Consider the following 25,876-nt stretch of genomic DNA (forward strand, 5'->3'; position numbering starts at 1 on the left):
GATCATTATTTAAATATGACTGATGTTGGATCTGGAGTTTTTGATCCGGAGATTCTTCGGAAGTCATAATGAGGTATAAAATTTGGTGGTTATGGCCATTTTATTACAAAGAAGGGAAAAAAAGAAACCATGGTTGTCTCATGCTCAGACTAGAGATAAAAGCACATTCCATTGATGAGATGTAACCTATGAATTAGCCAGATTCAAACAGCAAGACACCTGCTGCACAGAAACTGGGGAGCTTCTTGAAAATACAAATCATCTTCACTACAGTACCTGGAAAAGTTACTGACAATTACACACACACTCAGTAGCCACACTCCTGTACTTAATGAAGTGACCACTGAGTATGTTCGTGGTCTTCTGCTGTAGCCCATTCACTTCAGGGTTTGACATACCATATGAGATGCTTTTCTGTATCCCACTCTTGCTACTTTCCCATCCTCCTGAACCAGTCTGACCTCTCTCATTAACAAGGCATTCTCACCCTTAGAAATGCAACTGAATGGATTTTGGGTCCCCCCCCCGCCCCCCACCCTCACCATTCTCTGTAAAGTCTAGAAAATGTTGTGCATGAAAATCACTGGAGATCAGCAGTTTCTGAGAAACTGTAACTTCCCTGTCTGGCACCAACAATCACTGCACGATCAAAGTCACTGAGATCACGTTTATTTCCCATCCTGATGTTTGGTCTGAACCTTTTCATTGGTAGAGTCACAGCTGCACAGAGAGAGGACATCATGTAGGGATTGTCCACTGAGTCAGTGTGGGTGAAAGTCAGAAATAGGAAGGGAGAAACCACTCTATCAGGCGTATTCTATAGACACCCTAATAGCACCAGAGGCACCAAGGAACAGATTGGGAGGTAGACTTTGGAAAGGCACAAAAGTAACAGGTTGTCGTCATGGTGAACTTCAACTTCTCTAATATTAATCGGTAGCTCATTAGTGCAAAATGTTTGGAAGGGGCAGAATTTGTTAGGTGTGTCCAGGAAGGATTCCTGATTCAATATGTAGACAGGCCAGCTAGAGGAGAGACCATCCTGGATCTGGTACGAGGCAATGAATCAGGTCAGGCGTCAGATCTCTTGGTGGGTGAGCAGTTCGGAGAGAGTGACCACAACTCCATGGCCTGGGAGAGTGGTAGGAGCAGGCAGCAAGGAAAAGAATTTAATTGGAGGAAAGTGAACTACAATGCAGGAACTGGGGAGCATAAATTGGGAATGAATGTACTCGGAAATGCACAACAGAGATGTGGTGGTTCTTTAGGGAGCACTTGCTGGGGGTTCTGGGTAGGTTTATGCCATCGAGGCAGGGCAGGACTATAACATGAAGGAGCAGAATTAGAAACGAAAGTGAGTCCGTAGGTTGTGGAATCAGTTTCGTGTTGGGGCATGTGAAGTTATCCACTCTGATTCAGAAGTCTGATGGATGAGGGGTAATGCCTGTTCCTGTACCTGGTTTTGTGGGACCTAAGGCTCCTGTACCTCCTTCCTTATGGCAGCACTGAGAAGAGAGCATGGCCTGGATGGTGGGGGTTGCCGAGGACAGAGACCAGACTTGCTCGTATGCAACAGCTGAACATGGTAGGACCAATTAACCAGGCAGCTGATGAATCATTTGACACCCTGAACTTAGTACAAAAGGCAAAAGACTATGCTGAACGTTCATATAAAACACTAATTTGACCTTATCTGGAATATGAGTCCAATTCTAGCCATGGAAAGTTTAGGGGAATATTGAGGGATATATTGGACTGTGCCTGGAATGAAAGAGTGGCAAAGTTGGAATTGATCAAAATCAGAATCAGGTTTATTATCATGGACATTATATCATGATGTTTGTTGTGTAATGGCAGCAGTACGGTAAAATACATAATTTATTGTCCATTCAGAAATCCAGTGAGGGGAAGAAGCCATTTCTAAAACATTAGGTGTGTGCCTTCAGGCTCCTGTACGTTCTCTCCGACCATAGTAACGAGAAGAGTGTATGATCTGGGTGGTGATGGGTTCTTGATGATAGATGACACTTTTTTGAAGATGTCCTTGATGTGAGGATGCTGGTGCTCATAGTGGAGCTGGCTGAGTTTACAACCCTCTGCAGCTTTTTCCGATCCAGTGTAGTGGCCCCTCCAAACGAGATGGTGATATACACCCAGTTAGAATGCTCTCCACAGTACATCTGTAGAAATTAACGAGTCTTTGGTGTCATACCAAATTCCTAAAGAAATATAACCACTGGCGTGTCTTTTTGTAATTGCATCAATATGTTGCATCTAGGGCAGACCTTCAGAAATGTTGATACCCAGAAACTTGAAACTACTCACTCTTTTCACTGCCAATCCCTCAATGAGTTTGTATTCCCTCGACTTCCCCCTCCTGAAGTCCACAACCAATTCCATGATTGTTCTTAGAGTCCATAACATCAAGAGGATATTTGGTGGAAGAAGGGTTTAGGTAAAGTAAACAGACACTATTTCAGGTGGCCGAAGATTGTGTAGCCTGGGATGCCTGTTAAAGAGGATTGGCCAATAAGTAGGACGATGGGAGTTGGGGTGAAAGGTCACTTTACAGCCCAGAGGGCAGTGAACATCACAAGACTCAGAATGGTTGGAACATGAGGTCAGTGGCCCGGTTGACTAGTTCAATCAGAGCCTTCATGCAGAAAAGGGATAAATGCCCAAAGGAGGATAAAATTGAGAAATAAGGAGCAAAAATGGGATGGTCTTAGTTGAATTTTGAGACTTAATTACCAGAGAGAGGGGTCTGGTCTTCAGGAGTTAAATTCCAGGAAGATTCTGTCTTTGAAGCTCTCATCCCTTATCAGTGAAAGAACACACAAGAATGTGCCATTGGAAAATAATTCCCATTCCTCAACATTAATAGAAAACCCCTGCAAATGTACTTCAGTGTGGAATATCCATCCTGGAACTGGGAGGTAATGTGGCTCTTGGAACTGATACTTAAATCCTTTACTCAGCCCTTTCACCCTCTGATATCCTTTCCCAATTAAAATGCAATGCCTTAGAAGCTCCAAATGTCCTTTTGCACCCAATCCTTTTGGAGCAAGAAATCCAAAATTCCACCAGCTTTTTGTGGAAAGAAATGTTCCCTCATTTTCCTCTTGAAAGGCCTAATTCAAATTTTCTAGACAGAACTTCCACTTTCAGTGTTCAATTCCACCCCCCCGCGCCCCCCCCCCCCCCCCCCCCCCCGGCTCCATCAATATTGCCCACCAACAACCAGAGCTCAGAGGGAGTTCCTGGAGTGAAAGAATTTGGATAAAGGATTTTCCTTGATTGGTGGGATCTGGAGAAATGGAATTCCTTTTGTGTTAGAATATATGTATAGGGGTATCAGAGTTTGGAGACATTACAGACTGCAGATGCTGGAACCTGGAGCCAAAAGCAAACTGCTGAAGGATCAGGCAGCATCTGCAGAGGGAGACACACAGTCAAAATCTTAGGACAAGATCCTTCTTCTGGTTTTGGAATGGTTGGGTATTTGGGGTATTGTGGCTCGCTCCACACCAGACAGAATGGAAAGGTTTACCCAAATCTGCTTTTGAGATTATAGGAGTTAGGCAAACACCTTAGAACCTCCTCACTAGTCAAGAAGGCACAGTATCGTCTACACTTTCTGAGGAGATTAAGACGTGCAGGTCTCCCTGTTCCCATTTTAATAACTTTCTATAGGAACACCATCGAGGGTGTCCTGACTGGCTACACCACTGTGTGGTATGGAAACTGAGGATTTACCAGGACCACTGTATATGAAGGGCCGAAACAAGTTTAAGAATCCCAACCATCTATTCCACAATCTGTTTGATCCATTACTATCAGGATGGAGGTTCGGGGGCATCAGGACTAGGACTGTCAGAATGGGCAACAGCTTCTCCCCTCAGGCTGTCTGACTAATGAATATCCTGCCACCACTGAGATCTCATCACAAGGACAGGGACCTGTTTACTGTACTGCTCACCGTTTACTCACACTGCACATTTCACTTGCACTTTGAATTAAATTGTATTAACATATTTATGGTAATATTTTATTTTCTGTGCTGTGTGTGAATTATGTATCACGGGTGCACCGTGGTCTGGAGGAATGTTGTGTTGTTTGGTTGTATATGTACAGTCAGATAACAATAAACTTGACTTGGTGTCTGTGTGGCAGGGTGTACAGAGACCTGCTGAAATGGTGAAAATTCCTTCATCAGCTTCCCACGTAATACGGGTAAGTATCCCCTTACTGACCTGAACGTTCTATGGGGAGCTGTGTGATACACAGGGCACTTTAACCTCCCAGTCAATAGTTTACCAGCTCTTCTCAATGCACAGTGTAGGACGAGCCAGGATTCTAAGGGTTTACAGTGCAGTGGTTGTGTTGCCTCCATGGTCCTGCTGACAGCCAAGTCCATAGGTAGGATACAGGAGCTGCCCATTGAATTTACTCTTCTATTCATCATAGTTAGCATTTTTCTCAACCTCATTCCCCTGTCCTCTCCCTGTAATCCCCACTACCAATCAAAAACCTATTATTCTTTGCCTAAAACACCCAATAATTTGGCCTCCACAGTTGCTGTGGCAATGAATTCTGTAGGTTCCTCACCATCTAGCTATAGAAATTCCCCCTCACCTCAATTCTAAAGGGATTTTCTTTTATTTTGAAGATGTGCCCTCAGATCCTATGCTCTCCTACTAATGGAAACAGCCTCTCCACACCCACTCTATCAATATTCAGTTGTTTAGTAAGATTTTCCTTCATCCTTCCAAACACTGAGTACAGGCAACACTCACAACACGCTGAAGGAACTCAGCAGGTCGGGCAGCATCCGTGGAAAAGGTCGGTCGATGTCCATACAGGGCCTCCTCTACTGCCATGATGAGGCTAAACTCAGGTTGGAGGAGCAACACCTCATATACCGTCTAGGTAGTCTCCAGCCCCTTGGTATGAACATTGAATTCTCCAACTTCCGGTAATTCCCTCCCCCTCCCTCATGGTTCCGCCTCCTTCTACTACCCCTTGTGTTTTCCCCTATTCCTTCTTCACCTTTCCTGCCTATCACCTCCCTGCCTCCCCTCCCTCACCCCTTTATCTTTCCCCTCACTGGTTTTTCACCTGGAACCTACCAGCCTTCTCCTTCCCACCCTCCCCCCACCTTCTTTATAGGGCCTCTGCCCCTTCCCTCTACAGTCCTGATGAGAGATTCCAGCCCGAAACATTGACTGATCGTTTCCACGGATGCTGCCCGACCTGCTGAGTTCCTCCAGTGTGTTGTGAGTGTTGCTTTGACCCCAGCATCTGCAGATTATTTTGTGTTTACTGAGTACAGGTCCAGGGCTATTGAATTATCCATATACATTTAACCTTTTGTTCCAGGGATCATTCTTGTGAATCAATTTCGTCAGGGTCAGCACATCATTGGTTTTATATAGGGCCCAAAATTCCTTATTCTATTCCAAATGCAGTCTGACCAAAGCCTCATAAAGCTTCATCAATACATCCTTGTTTGTATGTTTTAGCCCTCTTGAAATGAATGCTAACGCTGCATTAGCCTTCTTTACTGGTGACTCGACCTAGAGTGACTCTGCGCAGCAGACCCACATCAGTCGGTGTACAGACCATCTCCTGGCCCTGACTGTGGGGAAGGTGGTCAGAACAAAGGGAGCTGAGACCCCATGCGACCACAACCTATTCTGATCACTCCCACCAATGGTCAATGCAGGCAGGTGCTTCCTGCCTTATAGCTGTTAATGCTTTTGCTCACGGTCGCAGCGAGGGGAGCTCGTCGGTGGAAATATTGTCTGAAACAGAAAGGGTGATTTGTGAAGGGATTAAGGCTGACAAGGAGCGCTGAGGGATTTATGAGGAAAGTCTGCAGGATTACTCGGAGAAAATTTGACTGAGCATTTCAAAGTATTGTGAATGTCAAAAGCATCTTGTGCATGATAGATTGATGGGGGAAGCACCTCGTTCAGAAAGTCCACAGGAATTCCCTCAGCATTCCAGGTCTGCGAAGAAGTCGAGGCTGCAGGAGCCAGCTCGGTGGCTGACTGACCGTTCCTCTCCCGCCCACCGCACACCACTGCAAGACTCCTGGGCTCTCCCGCTCCTGAGTGAGGATACCATTTCCTGCTGAATAACCATCCAGCACTCAACAGAGGGTTGTCTGCTGGTGGTGTGATGGCACCTAACCCATGGCCAGTTGTACAGCAATCAGAGCAACCCACTATGTTAAGCCCCAGGTCCCCCTTCTCCTATGGTTCCTCCAGCATTTTGTGTCTGTTACTCTTGTCATTATGTTAGCTTGACGTTTATAATTTGATGGAAGTGTGGATTCCAATAGTTAGTAACTGCCTGTTACACCGCTGGTGTTTAGGGCAGCAGTGAAAGTCCTCCATGACTGTCTGTCCTTGGCCGTCTTCTCTGTTGTTCCGCAGCTGTGGTTCACCGTGTTGCCGGATCCAATCACACTGTGTGTATGAGAGGTGTGCTGGGCAAGGAGGTGGTGTAGTGCTGATGGTTTATAGAACACACAATGTGAAGGGTGACACATACAGAGCACTGAAGGTACAGTAGGTGACAAGATACACAGTGCTTAGTACGAAAGATCAATCACCACTAGGTGATATGAAATTTGCTGTTTTGCCAGGAGGGATGTTGAGGCTTTGGAGAGGGTGTAGAAGAGGCTTACAACAGTTCTACCTGGTTTAAAGGGCATGTGCGATCACGAGAGCTCGGATAAGACTAAGGAGCTGGTGGTAGACCTGAAGAGAGCTAAGGTACCGGTGACCCCTGTTTCCATCCGGGGGTCAGGGTGGACATGGTGGAGGATTACAACTACCTGGGGATATGAATTGACAATAAACTGGACTGGTCAAAGAACACTGAGGCTGTCTACAAGAAGGGTCAGAGCCATCTCTATTTCCTGAGGAGACTGAGGTCCTTTAACATCTGCCAGATGATGGTGGGGATGTTCTACGAGTCTGTGGTGGCCAGTGCGATCATGTTTGCTGTTGTGTACTGGGGCAGCAGACACCAACAGAATCAACAAGCTCATTTGTAAGGCCAGTGATGTTGTGGGGATGGAACTGGACTCTCTCACGGTGGTGTCTGAAAAGAGGATGCTGTCTAAGTTGCATGCCATTTTGGACAATGTCTCCCATCCACTACATAATGTACTGGGTGGGTACAGGAGTACAGAGACTCATTCCACCGAGATGCAACACAGACCGTCATAGGAAGTCATTCCTGCCTGTGGCCATCAAACTTTACAACTCCTCCCTTGGAGGGTCAGACACCCTGAGCCAATAGGCTGGTTCTGGAGTTATTTCCTGGCACAATTTACATATTACTATTTAACTATTTATGGTTTTATTACTATTTAATTATGGAGCAACTGTAATGAAAACCAATTTCCCCCCGGGATCAATAAAGTATAACTATGACTATAAACTTAGGTTGTTTTCTTTGGAGTGGTGAGACTGAGGAGAGATCTGATAGAGGTTTATAAGATAATGAGAGGCCACAGATAGAGTGGACAGAGAGCATGTTTCCCAGGGTAGAAACATCCAAAACCATCATTGCAAGTGAGAAGGGGGATGTGAGGGGTAAGTATTTTACTCAGAGAGTGGTGGATATCTGGAATGCTTTGCCTGGTGTGGTGGCAGAGGCAAACACATTCGAGCCTTTTAAGAAACGTTTAGGTAGGCACATGACTGTGAGGAAGGTGGAGGGATAGGGATATTATGTAGGTAGGAGGGATTAGTTTTGGGTGCTTTTGATTTGCTTTTTAGCTGGTTTGTGGGCTGAGAAGGCCGCTCTTGTGCTTGCACTCTTCTATGTTCTAAATAAAAATCACGAGGTTGTGCTTGTGGAGCATTCTGTAATCCGATAGCTGAAGGGAAGAAGTAATGGCACAGTGAGGAGTGAGTGACCATGAGGCGAAGTGGAGGGAACGTGGTAGTCATACTCTTGTGTGTTTCAAAGGCTTCTACTCCTTGGTGGTAAAGGCCACAGAGTTTGAAAGGTCTTGCCAGATTAGCCTCAGCAAATTACACGCTGAAGCCGCTGTGTTACCAGTCGTGGAGTGACCGTAGTTTCGGTTGGATGAGCTCCCGATCCAAACCAGCTGCTCGGTCATGCTTGTTGACTAGTTACTTGCATTTCTTCGAGATGGCAGACATTCCACTGTGCTCCTGCTGTGTGCCGTAGGTGATGAGGAGAGAGGACCTCTTGTCCAGTTAAATTCCTCAACAACTCGGACATCGATTGCAGGGAACTGGCAAATGCTCAATATTATGAAATGTGATTAGGTTTTGCTGTTGACGATGGTCATCACCTGGTTCTTGTGATCGTAAATGCTGCTTGCCACTTTGAAGTCCAAGGTCATTTATGCCCCAGATTATTTACACAATACAAGCGTGCTGGACTCTGGCGTGTGAGGGGCACTGGACAGGGCTCGAATGCGTTGCGAGTTCTGGACAGAGTGTAGACATGCAAAGGTTTCAGAACACAGCCCGGCTGTCTGATGGGTTTTTGGAAGTATCATGGGAGTACAGGTATAAAATGAGACCTGGGTTCTCAATGTGGCACGGGTGTACGATGGGTCTGGTTCACAGGACAGGTGCATGAGGGTCTGGGTGTGGCACAGGCTTCAAATGAGACCCAGGTGCACGAGCCAACCCGGATGTGACCGAATGCACCACTGGTCTGGTGTGTGCTCACATGTAGAACATGTGCAGGTGTGTTACAGTAAGGGTCTGGTGAATGCAGTACTCTGTGCAGACTTAAAGAGGATTGAACTGCAATTTCTGAAGAGAGATTGTTACTCCAAGGTTAATAGAGGAGCCAGAGAGCTGTCTCTGCTCCACTGCCATCCTTTTAAGGAAGTTTAAGAATAAAGCAGGCCGATGTGAGGGAGGTCCTCCTGGAGCAGTCTTGAGGCACGTGCTGCCTCTGGTGGACTCTGCCGGTACTGCTGCCTTACAGCTGATGACTCATTGGCTGGAGCTGGATGAGATTTGCTTTGCTCACGGTTAACGTGGTTTCTGCAGCACTCTGAGGTATTTGGACCTGCTGACACCCGGCAGCTCACCGGCTAGCCATGCCAGGAATGTCGTATGAAATATGTGTCAGTGCAAGGATTCAGGGTACAGATGCGCTTTAAATACTCCAATTCGCTCACTCCATCACAAACATCCTGCAGCAGCAAAGCAAGAGCAGCTGAAATTAAAATCAGATAAAGAAATCAGAGCAAACGCAGGGAACTCGCTCTGCTTGGTCATCGCAAAAGTATCTTCTTCTGTGGAGAGGCTTTCTGCACACTGGGACAATGACATCCCCATTGTTGCTAACGCTCCTGGTCATCTTTCCCATTGCTTATCAACCAGCCAGGGGAAGCGGATCTCCAGAGAACAGGGACCCAATACCGCATCTGCCAGGTAAGTAAAACTCACGCATTCAGTTTCTCAACACGAGTTTCAAGATAGAGTGAGTGTGCGAACGTGAACACACACACACATACACACACACAGAGGCTGTCAGGGTAGTGTAGCAGTTTGCATGACGTTATTACAACTTGGGCGTCAGAATTTGGAGTTCAATTCCGTTTTCCTCTGTAAGCAAGTTCCTTCCCGTGTGCATATGGGTTCCCTCTGGGTGCTCTGGTTTCCTCCCAAAGTCCAAAGACATATCGGTTAGGTTAATTGGCCATTGAAAAGTGTCCCGTGATTAGACCAGGGTTGGATCGGGTGATTACTGGGCGGTGCGGTACAAAGGGCTGTATCTCTAAATAAATATATATTTATAATTGAATGTCTGTTTCATAAAATAACCTGCACCAAGATTATTAATCGTATAAAACATAATCCAAAGGAAGTTCCATTCGGGTGAGGCCACAGTACGGTTTTAGAGTCTATATCCAGTACTGGAAGGAACAGAGACCAGGTTCGTGGCTCTTGCTGGAAACACCTACTCAGGTGAACAGAGGGATCTGTTTCCACCCACACAGAGAACCTGGATTACATAAACAGGGCCTGGGATGTGATCCCAGTCGATGTTAAACTGGGATTCCCCCGTTTGTAGCTTTTGTCGGAAAGAGGCAAACTTCCCTGAAGTTTTACTCCGGTAATTTGCACCCGTGCTTCCTCCACAACTTCAAATAAACCCCCATGACAGATTCATCAAACCTGGAATAAGCAGCTGGTATCAGTAATGTGACCACAAGCCACGGGATTTTTATAAACAACCTGTCTGGTTCACTAATGTTCTTTCAATACCTAGTCTGAAAAAACACCAGCCAGCACAGTAGCTGTGATTAGCTGGTCCCTTACTCCAGGAATGGACAGACATTAGTTTTGCTTGTAAAGGCTCTGTGGTTAGTGAATAAAACCTCTGATGAAATGGATGAAATGAAATACTGTATGAATTCATTTTCTGCTTTTGCCAGAGACGGGGGCTAGTACACTCCGACAATCCGACAGAGATCCAGATGGGGAATTCGTCATTTCACCGTCCCCTTCATCGGTCTCGTCTCTCGAAGCTTCAGACCCACAGCCGTACGCGGGAAGGTCGCGGAGAAAGCGGAAAATGTCCGTGACGAGGAAGGGAGAGGCGTGGGAGGAGAGGAGCTGCCGGCTGCGGGCACTGCAGCTGCGGGTGCAGGACCTGGGTCTGGGCTATCGTTCCGACGAAATTATCCTCTTCAAGTACTGCAGTGGCAGCTGCCCCCTGGCTCGCACCAACCACGACCTCACCCTCTCCCTCCTCCTGCGCAAGGCCGACTTCCTCAACCTGTCCCGGGAGAAGATCGTCAGCGACCCGTGCTGCCGGCCCACACAGTTCAAGGACGTCAGCTTCCTGGACAACCAGAACCGCTGGCACAGGGTGGAAAAGCTGTCAGCTTCAGAGTGCAGCTGTATCGGGTAACCATTGCTGGCGGGAGGGGGGTGGGGTGGAGGGATTGTGAGGGAATTTAGGGAGACCAAAGTGGGAATCCAAACGAGGCAAATTCTTGAGCTGGTTGGGGGTGAAGAACAAAGGTCAGGGTGTGGGCATGAATGGAACCCCTTCCACAGGGTAACCGAAGATCCAAAAAGGTTGTGTTGGGGTAAATGACTGAGACCGGTCCCTGGGATAGTGGTTGAGGGGAGGGCTCAATATGGTGGAGATCTCTCTCTCTCCTGTGCATCTCCTTTCCATCCCAAGTTCCTCATCTCTCCAGGGTTGGGCTAGGTGTTTTGATACCAGCAGGCAGGCAGCTGGGAATATGTCAGCACGACCCTGAGCGGTTGGAGGGGTGGATCGCAGGTCCTACGTGCTGTTCCCACACTGCTCACACTCTGCAGTCACCGGCCCAAGGAACTTTGCACACAGAGACAGACAGACAGACATTCGAGATGTAACAGAGGAGGTGAATGAAGGAACTGATGCCTCATCGGACCGAGGGTTTCAGAGAGGGGATTGGGTGGGGGGGGGCGGGTTGTGGTGTTCAAGGAGAGAATAAAGGAGTTTCGAGAAACATAAGACTTTCTGTTGCCTATTGAACTGCCGCTAAGCTCGATGCTGTAAATACAGTAAGTATTTATACTGAACCTGGCGCTCTTTAACATTTCCATTATCTGTGACGAAGGTAATTCGATCTTTAGAGTGGGGCAGGGTGGGGGTTAGAGTAGGAGGTTGACTCAGTGACAAGCAGCTGGAGGCTGAGATCGCCGGTGGTTCGTATCGTCAGAAATATTTATGTATCTAAATTATTTATTTATTTTAAAGAATGCTGTTAAAACGCTTGGACTTATTTCCTCTGTTCAAATAAAGACCTCTGTTGTTTCAGCCCAGAGTGTGATTACTGTGAGCCAGTGTGAGAGTCGGGGAGAAATTGCCAACAAAACCAAACAGCACAACTCACAAGCTGGATTAATTTATAAATGAACGTTGGTTTATAAATTACCATGGGTATATGAGGGATGATCAGCTGACTCTGAGCTGATGGGCAGGTTCCTGCAAATTATGGAGATCCGCCGATCTCGAGGTACTTTCTGGCTTCCGAAGAAGGACTCCTCGTCTCTCAGGATCTGGTGGCTGAACTGGTATCGGGCAGCTCCCCTGTAAAACATACCCATGAAGAAGTATCTGTAGCTCCTTGTAATCTCACCCACTCGTCCCACACCACACTCTCTCCCCCTTCCCTTCACACCCCATATCATCTTTCCCCTCTTCCATGTGCAAAAATGTACACACAGGTACAGAAACAGACCCACACACATTGAGACATACACACACAGACACACGTGCAGACAGAAAGACACACAAAGACACAAGACTTCTTTTAATAGATACAGCACGGTAACAGGCTTTTCTGACCCATGAGCCCCACCGCCCAGTTATACCCATGTGACCAATTAACCTCCTAACTGGTACTGTACGTCTTTGGGATGTAGCAGGAAACTGGAGTTCCCTGAGGAAACACACACAGTAACAGGGAAAACGTACAAACTCTTTACAGACAGCGGTGGACGTGAACCCAGGTTACTGCTACTGTAATAGCGTTACACTACTGTGCCCCCAAGTCCTCTTATCTCATCTCCTCCCCGCATTGTCCCTCTACTGTTCCCACAAAACCCTCTTTTTCTTTCCTCCCATCACAAACAAGAGATACTGGAAATCAGAGCAACACACACAGAAACCGGAGGAACACAGCAGGTCAGGCAGCATCTAGGAAAAGAGTACAGTCAACGTTTCGGGCTGAAACCCTTCATCACGACTGGAGAAAAAAAGCTGAAGAGTAGACTTAAAAGGTGGGGGAAGGGGTGAGAAAAACACTAGGTGATGGGTGAAACCTGGGGGGGGGGGGGATGAAGTAAAGAGCTGGGAAGTTGATTGGTGAAAGAGACAGGAGGCCATGGAAGAAAGAAGAGTGGGGAGGAGCACCAGAGGGGGGCGATGGGCAGGCAGGGAGATAAGGTGAGGGAGAGAAAAGGGGATGGGGAACGGTGAAGGGTGGGGAGGGGCATTACAGGAAGTTAGAGAAATCAACGTTCATGTCATCAGGTTGGAGGCTACCCAGATGGTGTTGTTCCTCCAACCCAAGTGTGGCCTTGTCACAACAGCGGAGGAGGCCGTGGATGGACATATCGGAATGGCGGGAATGGGAAGTGGAATTAAAATAGGTGGCCTCCATCATCTGTCCTCTTCATCCCCCCATTTCTCAATCATACACCCCCCCTCCCCGCCATACACATAGCCCACTCTGCAGCTCACCTCAGGACGTAAGCAGACCGGCGCTGCAGTAGCAAATCCACCCAGTCCTCACTGCTGTCTTCACTCACCAGCCGCATCACACTGCTCGACAGGAGGCACATGCCCGCAATCGTGTCCCCGCAGAACTTTGAGGGAGAGAGGGGTGTTTACATGTCAGCATATATGTCAGCAGGGATGTGATGTTGAGACTCTGTAAGGTGCTGGTGAGACCTCCCTTGGAGTACTGTGGGCAGTTTTGGTCTCCTTATTTAAGAAAGGATGTGTTGATGTTGGAGAGGGTACAGAGAAGATTCACTAGAATGATTCCTGGAATGAGAGGGTTAACATATGAGGAACGTTTGTCTGCTCTTGGACTGTATTCCTTGGAGTTTAGAAGAATGAGGGGAGACCTCATAGAAACATTTCGAATGTTGAAAGGCATGGACAGAGTGGATGTGACAAGGTTGTTTCCCATGATGGGGGAGTCTAGTACGGGAGGGCATGACTTAAGGATTGAAGGGCGCCCTTTCAGAACAGAAATGCGAAGAAATTTTTTTAGCCAGAGGGTGGTGAATCTACGGAATTTGTTGCCACGGGCGGCAGTGGAGGCCAAGTCATTGGGTGTATTTAAGGCAGAGATTGATAGGTATCTGAGTAGCCAGGGCATCAAAGGTTATGGTGAGAAGGCGGGGGAGTGGGACTAAATGGGAGAATGGATCAGCTCATGATAAAATGGCGGAGCAGACTCGATGGGCTGAATGGCCGACTTCTGCTCCTTTGTCTTATGGTCTCTATAGAGCAGTACACCTTCTCTCTCTCACACACACACACACACACACACATACACACACACACAGAGTCAAAATCCATCAGCAAACATTTTACAACAATTCTAACTGCATATTCACCAACAGTGGGAGCGTCAGTAAGACACTTTGGTAGAACGAGCAGAGGTGATATAAACAAAGCTGCACTGTCAATGGGGGTGAATCAACGGAGACATGGGGGTGCACAACAAGTCTTGAAATGGATAGGATAAGCTCTGAATTTTCAGCTCCATAAAGTGGGTAGTGCACTGGTTATCACAACGACTTACAGTACCAGAGACCCAGGTTCAATTCCCACTGCTGCCTGTAAGGAGTTTTGTGCGTTCTCCCCGTGACAGTGTAGAATTTTCTCCCACAGTTCAAAGATGCACCGAACATCCAGTGAATGGCAGTTCTGTGGTGAAAGTGCCTTGTTAATGAGAGAGGTCAGAGGAGAACGGCCAGGCTGCTTCAAGCTGACAGGAAGGTGACAGTAACTGAAACTGTTACAACAGTGGTGTGCAGAAGAGCATCTCTGAATGCACAACATGTTGAACCTTGAAATGGATGGGCTACAGCAGCAAAAGACCACCTACACTCGATGGCCACTTCATTAGGTTAGGGGGTTCCTAATAAAAAGGCCACCGAGTGTATATCCAAGGTAAAAGCAAATCCTATCTTCACCAGGGAACAGGAAGAAAAGGTGACTGACATTACTCATGGTAATAAGTCACTTCAGATTTATCCTGTGTTGACAAGAGAATATGGTGAGGCACCAGCATGAGCTCTGATGGCAATCCTTAAATCTTCCTTGGATGTAGGGGCAATTTCTCCATAAGCAGAATTCCGAAGAAAGCAAGGAAGCACCTTTACTTCCTTCGGAGTTTGTGGTGATTCAGCATGACATTTAAAGCTTTGACTAATTTCTATAGATGTGTGGTGGAGAGTATATTGACTGCCTGCATCACAACCTGGTACAGAAACACCAATGCCCTTGAAAGGAAATCCTACAAAAAGTAGTGGATACAGCCCAGTCCATCATGAGTAAGATAGTGGTGCCTTCAGACATAGCGGCCTTTTGGGGGCCAACCAAAGGTATTTTTCTCTTTGTTAAACTTTTTTTTTACAATCCCGAGACAATACTGGACTCCCAAAAACTTTGGGTACTGCTGGTCTAACCCATAAATAAGCTGCCCGTTGATCAGAGGAGCTAGACTAGGTGCAGACCGTGTTATAGAAACATAGAAAATAGGTGCAGGAGTAGGCCATTCGGCCCTTCGAGCCTGCACCACCATTTATTATGATCATGGCTGATCATCCAACTCAGAACCCAGCCTTCCCTCCATACCCCCTGACCCCTGTAGCCACAAGGGCCATATCTAACTTCCTTTTAAACATAGCTAATGAACTGGCCTCAACAGTTTGCTGTGTTGCTGCTTGCTACTGAAAAGCATCGAAGGCATCAGAGTCGATGTGCGAAGGTGGCGTACAGTGTAACCGTGGGTGATTGTATTGAATGTTTCTCTCGCAATCACAAGAATCTGTTGGGCATTATCTGTTTCCCTTGTTTGGTGGTGTGACAGACAGCGAGGGAGCTGCGGGGCCTCGGTTGTAGCAAGGACTAGGCCTCAAGCTGTGGCCGTGCCTGCTGCTGCAGTCCAAGTGAGGAGACGCCGGAGGCGGTGTAGCGTGGCATCGTACTCGGTTGGGGGCTGACCTTTCCTTTCAGTGCTGCCCTCCAGTGTTCGATCGGTAGAATGACTAGCTGGATCACCAGCATATGTCCATCTGCGCACTGCCAGGAACTGAACCATCACTTTGAAGGACACGTCACCAAGGAACTTGGGCTCATTATGGTTTTTTTTTTGCGTGACTATGTGCGTGCTCGCTGTTTTGAATGTGCTGTGTGTGTTTTGCACCTTGGCCTCAGAGGAACACTGTTTCATTTGGTTGTATTCATGTATGGTCGAATGATAACTAAACCTGAATTTGAGTTTGATTGGATTTGACTTGAGTAAAACCCTCTCAGCAATTGAGCACATGTACATGAAACACTATTGCAGAGAGGCAGCATCCATCATCAGGGACTCCCACCACCCAGAACACGCTCTTCTCTTGCTGCTGCCATCAAGATGGTGGTATAGAAGCCTCAGGACTCACACACCAGGTTCAGGAACAGTTACTACACCTCAACCATCAGGCTCTTGAGCTGACTTTACTCGTCCCATCACTGAAATGTTCCCACAACCTATGGACTCACTTTCAAGGACTCTTCACCTCGTGTCCCCGACATTTATTGATTATTTATTTATTTTTTATTTCTTTATTTATTTTCATGGTTTCTTGTCTTCTGCACTCTAATTGAACACCCTTAGTTGGGCAGTCTTTCAGTGATTCTGTTATGGTTACCATTCAATATATTTACTGAACGTACCCACAAGAAAATGAATCTCAGGGTGGTATATCATGACATATACAGTATGTACGTTGGTAATAAATTTACTTTGAAATTTGATCCTTGCGCATTGCAAAACTTAGGTCTTCAGTGTAAAGAGGAAAAGTCTAAATGAGGTAGAAACTACAATGAGGTTAACATCAGCAGTAGGCAAACATTGAGAGACTAATGCTCATGGCAGTAATTCTCAATGGAAAAAGAACTAATCACTAAAGAGTACGCTGCACAAATTTATTGAAGCCATATTTGGTCTAAGCTAACAATTGCAGTACTCATGGAGCTCCAAAATCATTTGATACAAACAGAAGAGCACCAGTGGACAATGTTGAGATAAGAATGCCAATACCTGAAGGAAAAAAAAAAACGGTCAAGGAGCAGTGAAGAGAATTGTTTCCAACTGGAGAGAGATGTTCAGATGCTAAAGTACTGGAGGAAGCCTAAAGACCTGTCCTCCAAGAGGACCACAAGCTTGTCGAAGGGTCTGGAGGTTTGTGTGCCTCAATGACCTGGAGAGCTATGTTGGCCAGAGTCAGGGCTTTACGCTTTGGCTCTTGGTAGGGTCACCCGTGCCAAACAGGTCAAAGGATAGAAGCTGGACTAAGAGTGGCCCACAGGTCCTCCAGGTTCGGGGGTTTAACTCAGGGCTAACAACCCTGACTGGTAAAACAAAACTATTATGGAAACAGCAATGAAGAATCCTTCTACATCTGAGCGTGACAGTATTCCTGAGTCTCCACCCGGGACTTGCATGACTGACAGTGGTGAAAACCGAGAGGAAGCTACTGACACGATGAAGGAAGCCCTGGACACTGCTGGAGATGGGGGAATTTCATTGCTGCCCTAAATACCAGCTGTGTAATGGCCAGTAATTAGTTGACTTGTAAGTAATGACAAAGTGGTGAACCAGGAATTCCTGCTAAACAGGGCAAACTGTAAGCCTGGCCCACTGGAGAACTGAATATAATTCTGGCTCCACACTCAAAATATGCAAGGGCAATTTATTGAGATTTATTGCCAGAGGTTTCAGATGTGCAGACCCTCCTTAGAAGGTTATAGAGGTTTGATGGCAGAGATAGGAGGCATCTTTGCAGTGAGAAGCAGAATTCAGTAGCAGCTGCATGCATATTTAAAAATAATTAGCAAAATAATACAAGGGGGAACAAGAAAAGTCTGTTACAGTGCAAGTTGCTCTGTTCTAGGGTGTGCTGCCCAAATATGCTACGGAAGGAGATCTCAACAAGGACTTTGAAGAATTAAATTAGGAAGAGAAAGTAAATGAAACTTTCCAAAGGGGCAACAAATATTTGTCTTAACCCCAGTGCCAACATTCTCCAAGTAGACTGCAGAGATCAAACTCAACACAAGGACTTGGGCCAAATAGCCTGTTTCTGTGTTGTAATTTTCTGATTCTCAGAGTGGAAAAGGAAGGGTGGAAGAAATACGAGCCCAACATGCGGCACAACAAACTTGCGACTGACGGAGAGAACGTACAGCAGCCTCGTCACTAACCTTCACGCTGTCCACGTGGGGATTGATGAAGCCAGTCTTTTCAAGGTCCAACACATGTACCATTGAGAGCTGGGGCACACCTGGCAGGAAGGCAACATCTCGAAGCCGCTGCAGGACAGCTGTGTTCTGCTCAGTCCACTGGGACTTCTCTATCTCCCGATACCCATGGATTGCCTCACATCAGTTAACACAGCAAAAAAAAATTCAGTTAAAACCCGAACCATTTACAGGAGAATATTCTTCACAATGCAGTTAGCAGGGCAAAGTAGAGGCACAAGATGGGACTAGCAGCCAAGATTAAGGAAAATCTAAAGCACACTCCAAAGAGATGGCTACAATTCCAATATAAAAGCAAAGATATAATGCGGAGGCTTTATAAGAGACTGGTGAGGCCTCACTTGGGAGTGCTGCAAGTAGTTTTGGGTTGTTATTTAAGAAAAGATGTATGAGGAGCAATTGATAGCTTTGAGCCTTTAGTTGCTGGAAGTTAGAAACATAGAAACATAGAAAATAGGTGCAGGAGTAGGCCATTTGGCCCTTCGAGCCTGCACCGCCATTTATGATGATCATGGCTGATCATCCAACTCAGAACCCTGCACCAGCCTTCCCTCCATACCCCCTGATCCCTGTAGCCACAAGGGCCATATCTAACTCCCTCTTAAATATAGCCAATGAACTGGCCTCAACTGTTTCCTGTGGCAGAGAATTCCACAGATTCACCACTCTCTGTGTGAAGAAGTTTTTCCTAATCTCAGTCCTAAAAGGCTTCCCCTTTATCCTCAAACTGTGACCCCTCGTTCTGGACTTCCCCAACATCGGGAACAATCTTCCTGCATCTAGCCTGTCCAATCTCTTTAGGATCTTATACGTTTCAATAAGATCCCCCCTCAATCTTCTAAATTCCAACGAGTACAAGCCTAGTTCATCCAGTCTTTCTTCATATGAAAGTCCTGCCATCCCAGGAATCAATCTGGTGAACCTTCTTTGTACTCCCTCTATGGCAAGGATGTCTTTCCTCAGAAGAATGGGTACGTGGGAAATCTCACTGAAACCTATCGGATGTTGAAAAGCCTAGATAAGGTGAATGTGGAGAGGATGCTCCCTATGTAGGGGGAGGCACAGGATCAGAGGGCACAGCCTCAGAATAGTGGGATGTACTTCAGGACAGAGATGAGGAGAAATTACTTCAGCCAGAGGATGGTGAATCTGTGGAATTTGTTGTCACAGGCAGCTGTAGAAGCCAAGCCATTGGGTATATTTAAGGCAGAGGTTAATAGATTAGTCACGGGGTGAATGGTTACGGGGAGAAGGCAGGACAACGGGAAATTGAGCAGCCATGATGGAATAGTGGAGCAGACTCGATGGGCCGAATGCCTAATTCTACAACTATGTTTTATGGTCGACAAGGTTTAAAACACATTTGGACAACCTCATGGATAGGGGCAATTTACAGCAGGGGCTCTTCATGCCTTGAATCAATACCAGTAAGCAAGGAGTCTATGGACCCAGGTTGTGAACCCCTGGTTTAGAGTAACACAAGCCAGGTGCAGGAAAATGGTACTGACTCAGGAAGGGCCCTTAGTCACAAGGGCATTAGGACGGGTTCAGTGCTGTATAATTTTATGTATATTAAGGGCAAGGGGACTACCTGGGACAGAGTACAGCCCATTAGGGCCCAAAGTGTCCAGCTGTGCATGGGTCCAGAGAACAGGTCGTAAATGAATACTGTTCATTGGTTTTCAATGTAAAAAGGACATTGTAGTTGGAGATCAGTGGTGTTCAAGAACAAACCACAACTGAAAAGTCAGAGGCATTAGATGTCTTAGAGTCTTTAAAGGTGGATAGATTTTCAGACTATTTATCAGGTCTGTAAGAGATTACTAGAGCTCTCTTACCTCTGACATAAATTTCAAACTTTCTCTACCACAGAAGGGGTGACAGATGATTAGACAAGTGTGACACAAACATTTGCTTAGATGCAAAGAACGCGAGTGAGGTGCTTAATGAGTACTTTGCTTCAGTATTTACCGAGGAAAAGGATACGGAAGACCAGGAGATCACTGCTGAGTTTATAAATACATTAGGGTGTTTAGAGGTCAAGGAGGAGGAAGTGTTGGGCCTCCTAATGAGTATTAGGGTGGTTAAGTCCCCATGGCCTGTTAGGATTTACAGCATGGGGTCCGCAGCGAGTTGGCTGTTTGGATTCAGAACTGGCTTGCCCATTCTTCACACAGAGATTGGTGAATCTGTGGAATTCTCTGCCACAGGAAACAGTTGAGGCCAGTTCATTGGCTATATTTAAGAGGGAGTTAGATATGGCCCTTGTGGCTGAAGGGATCGGGGGTATGGAGGGAAGGCAGGTACAGGGTTCTGAGTTGGATGATCAGCCATGATTGTACTGAATGGCGGTGCAGGCTCGAAGGGCCGAATGGCCTACTCCTGCACCTATTTTCTATGCTTCTAGAAGACAGAAGGTAGTGGTTGAAGGGACTTATTCGAGCTGAAGGTCTGTAATTAGTGGTGTTCCACAGGGATCTGTGCTGGAACCTCTGCTGTTTGTGATGCATATAAATGACCCAGATGAAAATGCAGATGGGGGGGTGGGTTAGTAAGTCTGTGGATGATACCAAGATTGGTGGAGTTGTGGATAGTGTACAAGACTGAAACAGAATGCAGTGCAATATAGATAAGTTGCAGATATGGGCAGAGAAATGACAGGTGGACTTTAACCCAGAGAAATGTGAGGTGTGGCACCTCGGTGGGGCAAATGCAAGGAGACAGTACACTGTTAAGGGCAAGATCCATAACAGAGTTGCTGAGCAGAGAAATCTTGGCATTAAAGTTCATCGCTTCTTGGAAGTAGCTAGACAGGTCAATAAGGTGGTAACGAAGGCTTATGGAATGCTTGGTTTTATTAGCTGAGGCACTGAGTTCAACTTGATAAAGCTCTAGTTAGACCACATAAGGAGCATTGCGTTCAGTTCTGGTTGCCTCTCTACAGCAGGCAGGTTGAGGCTTGAAGAGGGTGCAGAGAGGTTTAGCAGGATGCTGCCTGCTTTAGAGGGCATGTGCTATCATGCTACCAGACAAACTTGGTTTGTTTTCTCAGGAGTGGCGGAGGCTGAGGGGAAATCTGATAGAGGTTTATCAGATTATGAGAGGCACAGGGAGAATGGACAGGAGCATCTGCTTCCCAAGTAAAAAAATTCTAATACCAGAGGGCATGCATTGAAGGCGAGAAGGAGTAGGTTCAAAGGGGACCTGAGGGGTGTTTTTTTACTCAGAGAGTGGTGAATGCCTGGAATATGCTGCCTGGTAAGGTCGCAGAGGCAAATACATCAGAGGCTTTTAAGAGATGTTTGGATAGGCACATGGATGTAAGGAAGATGGGGGATATGGACATGGTGTAGGTAGGAAGGACTAGAGTTTGGATGTTTTGGTTTGCTTTTTAGCTGGTCAGCACAACATTGAGGGCCGAATGGCCCATTTGCGCGCTGTACTATTCTGTGTTCCATATGATAATCTTAAGTGCCAGAAAAATATATTTACGATGAGATTTGCTAGGCTGGGGTTGTTTCCTGTGGAAGGAAAGGAAAACGAGAGGGAGATTTAATTGAGGTTTCTAAAATTATGGCTGAGATTGTGCAGGATGAACAATGAGGACCTAGTGTAGAGTACAAACATGATAGGACAGTAATAAAAAGCAGCTGTACTGTGTAAACCACGAGGAAGATTCTTTTACACATAGAATCTGTTCATATCTAGAATGAGTAAACAGAGGAGTTGGTGTCAATTTAAAAGACGTCTGAATCTTTTCCACAGATGCTACCCGACCTGCTGAGTTCCTCCAGCGTGTTGTGAGTGTTGCTTTGACCCCAGCATCTGCAGATTATTTTGTGTCTGAATTGGCATGGCCACTGAGCACATCTACATGGAGTGCTGTCAAGGGAAAGCAGCATCCATCACCAGAGATCCCCAACACCCAGACCACGCTCTTTTCTCGCTGCTGCCATCAGGTACACGAGCCTCAGGACTCGCACCACCAGTTTCAGGAACAGTTACTGCCCCTCAGCCACCAGGCTCTTGAATAAAAGGGGATAACTACACTCAACTTCACTTGCCCCATCATCGAAATGTTCCCACAACCAATTATCTCACTTTCAAGGACTCTATATCTCATTATTTATTGCAATTTATTTATATTTGCATTTGCACAGTTTTTTTTGCTTTCTGCACTCTGGTTGATCTTTCAATGATCCTGTTATAGTTACTATTCTACGAATTTGCTGAGTATGCCCACAAGAAAATGAACCTCAGTGCTGTATATGGTGTTGGTGCATGGCCAAGTGGTTAAGGCCTTCGTCTAGTGACCTGAAGGTCGCTAGTTCGAGCCTTGGCTGAGGCAGCATGTGTGTCCTTGAGCAAGGCACTTAATCACACATTACTCTGCGACGACACTGGTGCCAAGCTGTATGGGTCCTAATGCCCTTCCCTTGGACAACATTGGTGGCGTGGAGAGGGGAGACTTGCAGCATGGACAACTGCCGGTCTTCCATACAACCTTGCCCAGGCCTGCGCCCCGGAAACCTTCCATGGTCTCACGAGACTAATGGATGACTATTATTATCATATGGTAACATATACAAACTTTGATAATACATTTACTTTGGCATAGCAGGATATGGACATAACCCAGGCCAGTGGCATTAGTGCAGACAGACAGAGCAACTTCTGTGCTGCATGGCTGTGTGCTTACTTTTCGATGTAGGTCCCATCCGCTGATTTACGCGGGAAGAGGAAGACCTTATTCAACTCCCAGAAAATGCTGGAGGAAGTATGGAAATGAAGTCAACGTTTCAGGCAGAGACCCGCTTCAGGACTGAGAAAGAAGGGGAAGGCCGCCAGAATGAAGAGGTTGGGGCTCGGGGTAGTGGAAGGAGGCTAGTCAAAAGGTGACAGGTGAAGCCAAGTGGTTGGGAAAGGTCAAGAGCTGGAGCAACAGGAATCTGATAGGAGAGGAGAGTGGACCAGGGGAGAACTGGACCCAGGAAGTAAAAGGCAGGTGAGAAGTAGTAAAGTGGAGAATAGAAGAGGTGTGAAGATTCATTTCTGTAGATGCTGCGTGACCTGCTGAGTTCCTCCAGCATATTATGTGTGTGTTCCCTGGATTTCCAGCATCTGCAGGCTTCCTCGTGTTTATATTTAACCCTCAACCATCATCGCTCAATACTGATCGCCTTTGCCCCTCATTGCACCACCTCTCCCGCCGTGAGACCGCCGGTTGTCTCGGCTCGACAGACGCTGTTTTCCCCGTTGCTCCGGTCCCTGCGGCCTACCTGGTCCCAGTGGTCCCGCTGGTAGCGCTGCCGCTTCAGCCGCGGCTCCCGCTCCAGCTCCCGCAGCAGGGCCGCCTCCTCGGCCGGGCTCAGGAAGTCGGGCCGCAGCTCTATGTCCCGGGATAATCGGCGGAGCAGCGCGGGGCTGGAAGCCAGCATCAGCTGCAGGCCTGGGGCTCCATGGGGCCTGCGGGGGTAGCGCAGAGGCTGCCGCGGGGTCAGTGCCTTGCACCGTCCCAGGACCCGCGCACTCAGACCCATAGACGGAGCGATGGGACGGGACCGGACCGGACTCAAGTCACCGCCATCAGCAGGCCGGCGGCATTGAAGCGAGGCGCATGCGCGACCCCGACTTCCCATCGCAGGACATTGCTAGGACGAAGGCCATTCAGCCCCTTAACTTCATGCTGGTTCTCAGAGTAAACCCATCAGTCTCACCACCCCACTTATTTCCTTGTTACCTATCCTCTCTGAAATATCAACTTACTTCGTCTCCTCACTCACCTACACGGGGTAATTCCCAAAATGGTGTACCGATGTAATCTTGGGTAGAATATGCAAACTCCACACACACACACAATCGAAGTTGCAATTAGATACCAACAGCCGAGGACAGCTGCATACCTGAAAATATTGGGAGAGGATCAAGAGGAAGAGGGGATTGGTGACCATGCAAGGAAATAGGAGGCAGGGGTTGGGGGAAAGCTGACTGGGATGGGGGCTAAGGAGGAGAGAGAGAATGATAGATAACAGGAAGATGGCGAGAAGTTTCCTCTCCTCAAGAGGGGAAATTGACGATTCCTGTCCATTGCACCAATGAGGCAGTGAAGAGTCTTTAAAAAATTGGCAGGGTAGATTGAAATCAGTGGTGACCACAGCTGGAATAAAGGTGTGTTCTTAATGAGGCCGCAAGGAATGCATTGGTGGGTTCCAACAATTAAATCCTTTGTCTGTCCTACAAAGGAAAAAGTAGTTCTTTTACATTATCCCTCACAATATCCCCATGTGATTAGCATAGACGGGCTCTCACTATAACTGACATTGCAGCAAACTCACAATCTTGGAGAACTACAAGCAACACACATAAAAGTTGCTGGTGAAAGCAGCAGGCCAGGCAACATCTATTGGAAGAGGTACAGTCGACGTTTTGGGCCGAGACCCTTCGTCAGGACTAATTGAAAGATGCTGCCTGGCCTGCTGCGTTCACCAGCAACTTTTATGTGTGTTGCTTCAAATTCCAGCATCTGCAGATTTCCTTGTGTTTACATCTTGGAGAACTAGCCTGGGTCTTTGTGCTTGCACATCCAGAGGTCTGACAACTCAAGTATTAATCAGAATCAGACCACACTCCCATAACAAAAAAAAACATCTGCTCACACTGGGATAATACAGCTGAGGTTCACTTTGATCATGGATGGATGGTCAGTCACTTGCTCTCATAGTCCAATGTATTAAGAAACCGCTCTTCATTCCCCTCAATCACACTTACTTTCTCTGCTAACATCCAGTACTGGTTGAGTCCCGAAGAGTCTGGGCCCAAAACGTCAACTGTTTACTTCCATCCATAGATGCTGCCTGGCCTGCTGAGTTCTTCCAGCACATTGTGTGTATTCCCTTGTCTTCCATCCAGGTAGCCTCCAACCTGACGGCATGAGTGTTATTTTCTCCTACCAGTGAACAAATAACCCCCAACCCCTTCCTCTGTTCCTCACTCTGATCTTTCATGTCTTCTCACCTGCCTATTACCTCCCCCAGTCCCCTCCTCCTATTGGCCACTATCAGATTCTTTCTTCTCCAGCCCTTGACCTTTCCCACCCACCTAGCTTCACCTATCACTTTCCAGCTAGCCTCTTCCCCCTCCCCCCACTTTTTATTATGGCAACTTTTTCCTTCCTTCTCAGTCCTGAAGAAGTGTTTATTCTTTTCCATAGATGCTGCCTGATCTGCTGAGTTCCTCCAGCATTCTGTGTGTGCTGCTTTGGATTTCCAGCAACTGCAGACTTTGTCAAGTTTGTTACAGGAAAGACAGGGTTAAATTGTAAAGAGTGCAGAAAAGATTTATGGGAATGTTACTAGGACTAGAGGGCCCGAGGTATTGGCCAGGCTAAGTCTTTATTCCTTGCAATGTAGGAGAATGAGGAGCAACCTTATACCAGTTTTCAAAATTAGGAGAGGCATCGATAAGGTGGACAATAACACTCTTTTTCCCTGGGTAGAAGAATCCAAGGTTAGGGGGCATAGATTTAGGGTGAGAGGGGAGATTTAAAGGGGGCCTGAGGGGCAATTTTTTTCATGCAGACTGTGGTCAGTACATGGAATGAGCTGCCAGAGGAGCGGTTGAGGCAGATACAACAGTATTGTTCACAATGCACTTGTGTAGGAGTGGCCTGGAGGGATATGGGTTAACAGAGGAAAATGACTAAATGGACAATGTGGTCAGCATGGATTTGTTGGGCTGAAGGGCCTGTATCCGTGCTGTATTGCTCAATGAATCTATGCCACTCACCAGCATACTCAGACAAATTACTGTG

The 25,876-nt window shown here is 46.9% G+C and overlaps 2 protein-coding genes across 4 annotated transcripts; one reads left to right on the forward strand and one right to left on the reverse strand.

Moving 5' to 3' along the window:
• Window positions 1-1,856: 1,856 nt before the first annotated feature.
• Window positions 1,857-23,720, reverse strand: alkbh7 (alkB homolog 7). 3 transcript variants are annotated; one of them, XM_063035852.1, is made up of 5 exons: window positions 23,346-23,720; window positions 18,010-18,183; window positions 13,261-13,385; window positions 11,951-12,105; window positions 1,857-2,180 (listed from the first exon to the last, which is right to left on the reverse strand). In XM_063035852.1, exons 1-5 carry the CDS (start codon window positions 23,703-23,705, stop codon window positions 2,158-2,160), a joined length of 837 nt encoding a protein of 278 aa, XP_062891922.1. In that variant the 5' UTR covers window positions 23,706-23,720; the 3' UTR covers window positions 1,857-2,157. The 3 variants fall into 3 exon arrangements, with proteins under 3 accessions (XP_062891922.1, XP_062891921.1, XP_062891923.1); XM_063035851.1 differs by lacking the exon at window positions 1,857-2,180 and adding an exon at window positions 9,351-9,436; XM_063035853.1 differs by lacking the exons at window positions 1,857-2,180; window positions 18,010-18,183 and adding an exon at window positions 9,351-9,436.
• Window positions 9,565-11,408, forward strand: LOC134339442 (neurturin). Its single transcript, XM_063035956.1, has 3 exons — window positions 9,565-9,619; window positions 10,087-10,128; window positions 10,451-11,408. The coding sequence occupies exons 1-3, from the start codon at window positions 9,565-9,567 to the stop codon at window positions 10,927-10,929; spliced, it is 576 nt and encodes a 191-aa protein (XP_062892026.1). The 3' UTR covers window positions 10,930-11,408.
• Window positions 23,721-25,876: the final 2,156 nt, after the last annotated feature.

The sequence above is a fragment of the Mobula hypostoma genome, chromosome 29, assembly GCF_963921235.1.
Source record: "Mobula hypostoma chromosome 29, sMobHyp1.1, whole genome shotgun sequence".
NCBI classification, from domain to species: Eukaryota; Metazoa; Chordata; class Chondrichthyes; order Myliobatiformes; family Myliobatidae; genus Mobula; species Mobula hypostoma.

What these genes read in the sequence shown, in the direction of transcription:
- LOC134339442 (XM_063035956.1), top strand. Translation starts at nt 9,565, where the DNA reads ATGACGTTATTACAACTTGGGCGTCAGAATTTGGAGTTCAATTCCGTT. An exon ending in GTTCAATTCCGTTTTCCTCT is followed by an intron (nt 9,620 to 10,086) that starts GTAAGCAAGTTC and finishes CCCCGTTTGTAG; the next exon opens with CTTTTGTCGGAAAGAGGCAA. An exon ending in TTCCCTGAAGTTTTACTCCG is followed by an intron (nt 10,129 to 10,450) that starts GTAATTTGCACC and finishes TGCTTTTGCCAG; the next exon opens with AGACGGGGGCTAGTACACTC.
- alkbh7 (XM_063035851.1), bottom strand. Translation starts at nt 23,705, where the DNA reads ATGGGAAGTCGGGGTCGCGCATGCGCCTCGCTTCAATGCCGCCGGCCT. An exon ending in CGGTCTGCTTACGTCCTGAG is followed by an intron (nt 12,106 to 13,260) that starts GTGAGCTGCAGA and finishes TATGTTTTACAG; the next exon opens with GGGAGCTGCCCGATACCAGT. An exon ending in TCATCCCTCATATACCCATG is followed by an intron (nt 9,437 to 11,950) that starts GTAATTTATAAA and finishes CTTACCTGGCAG; the next exon opens with ATGCGGTATTGGGTCCCTGT.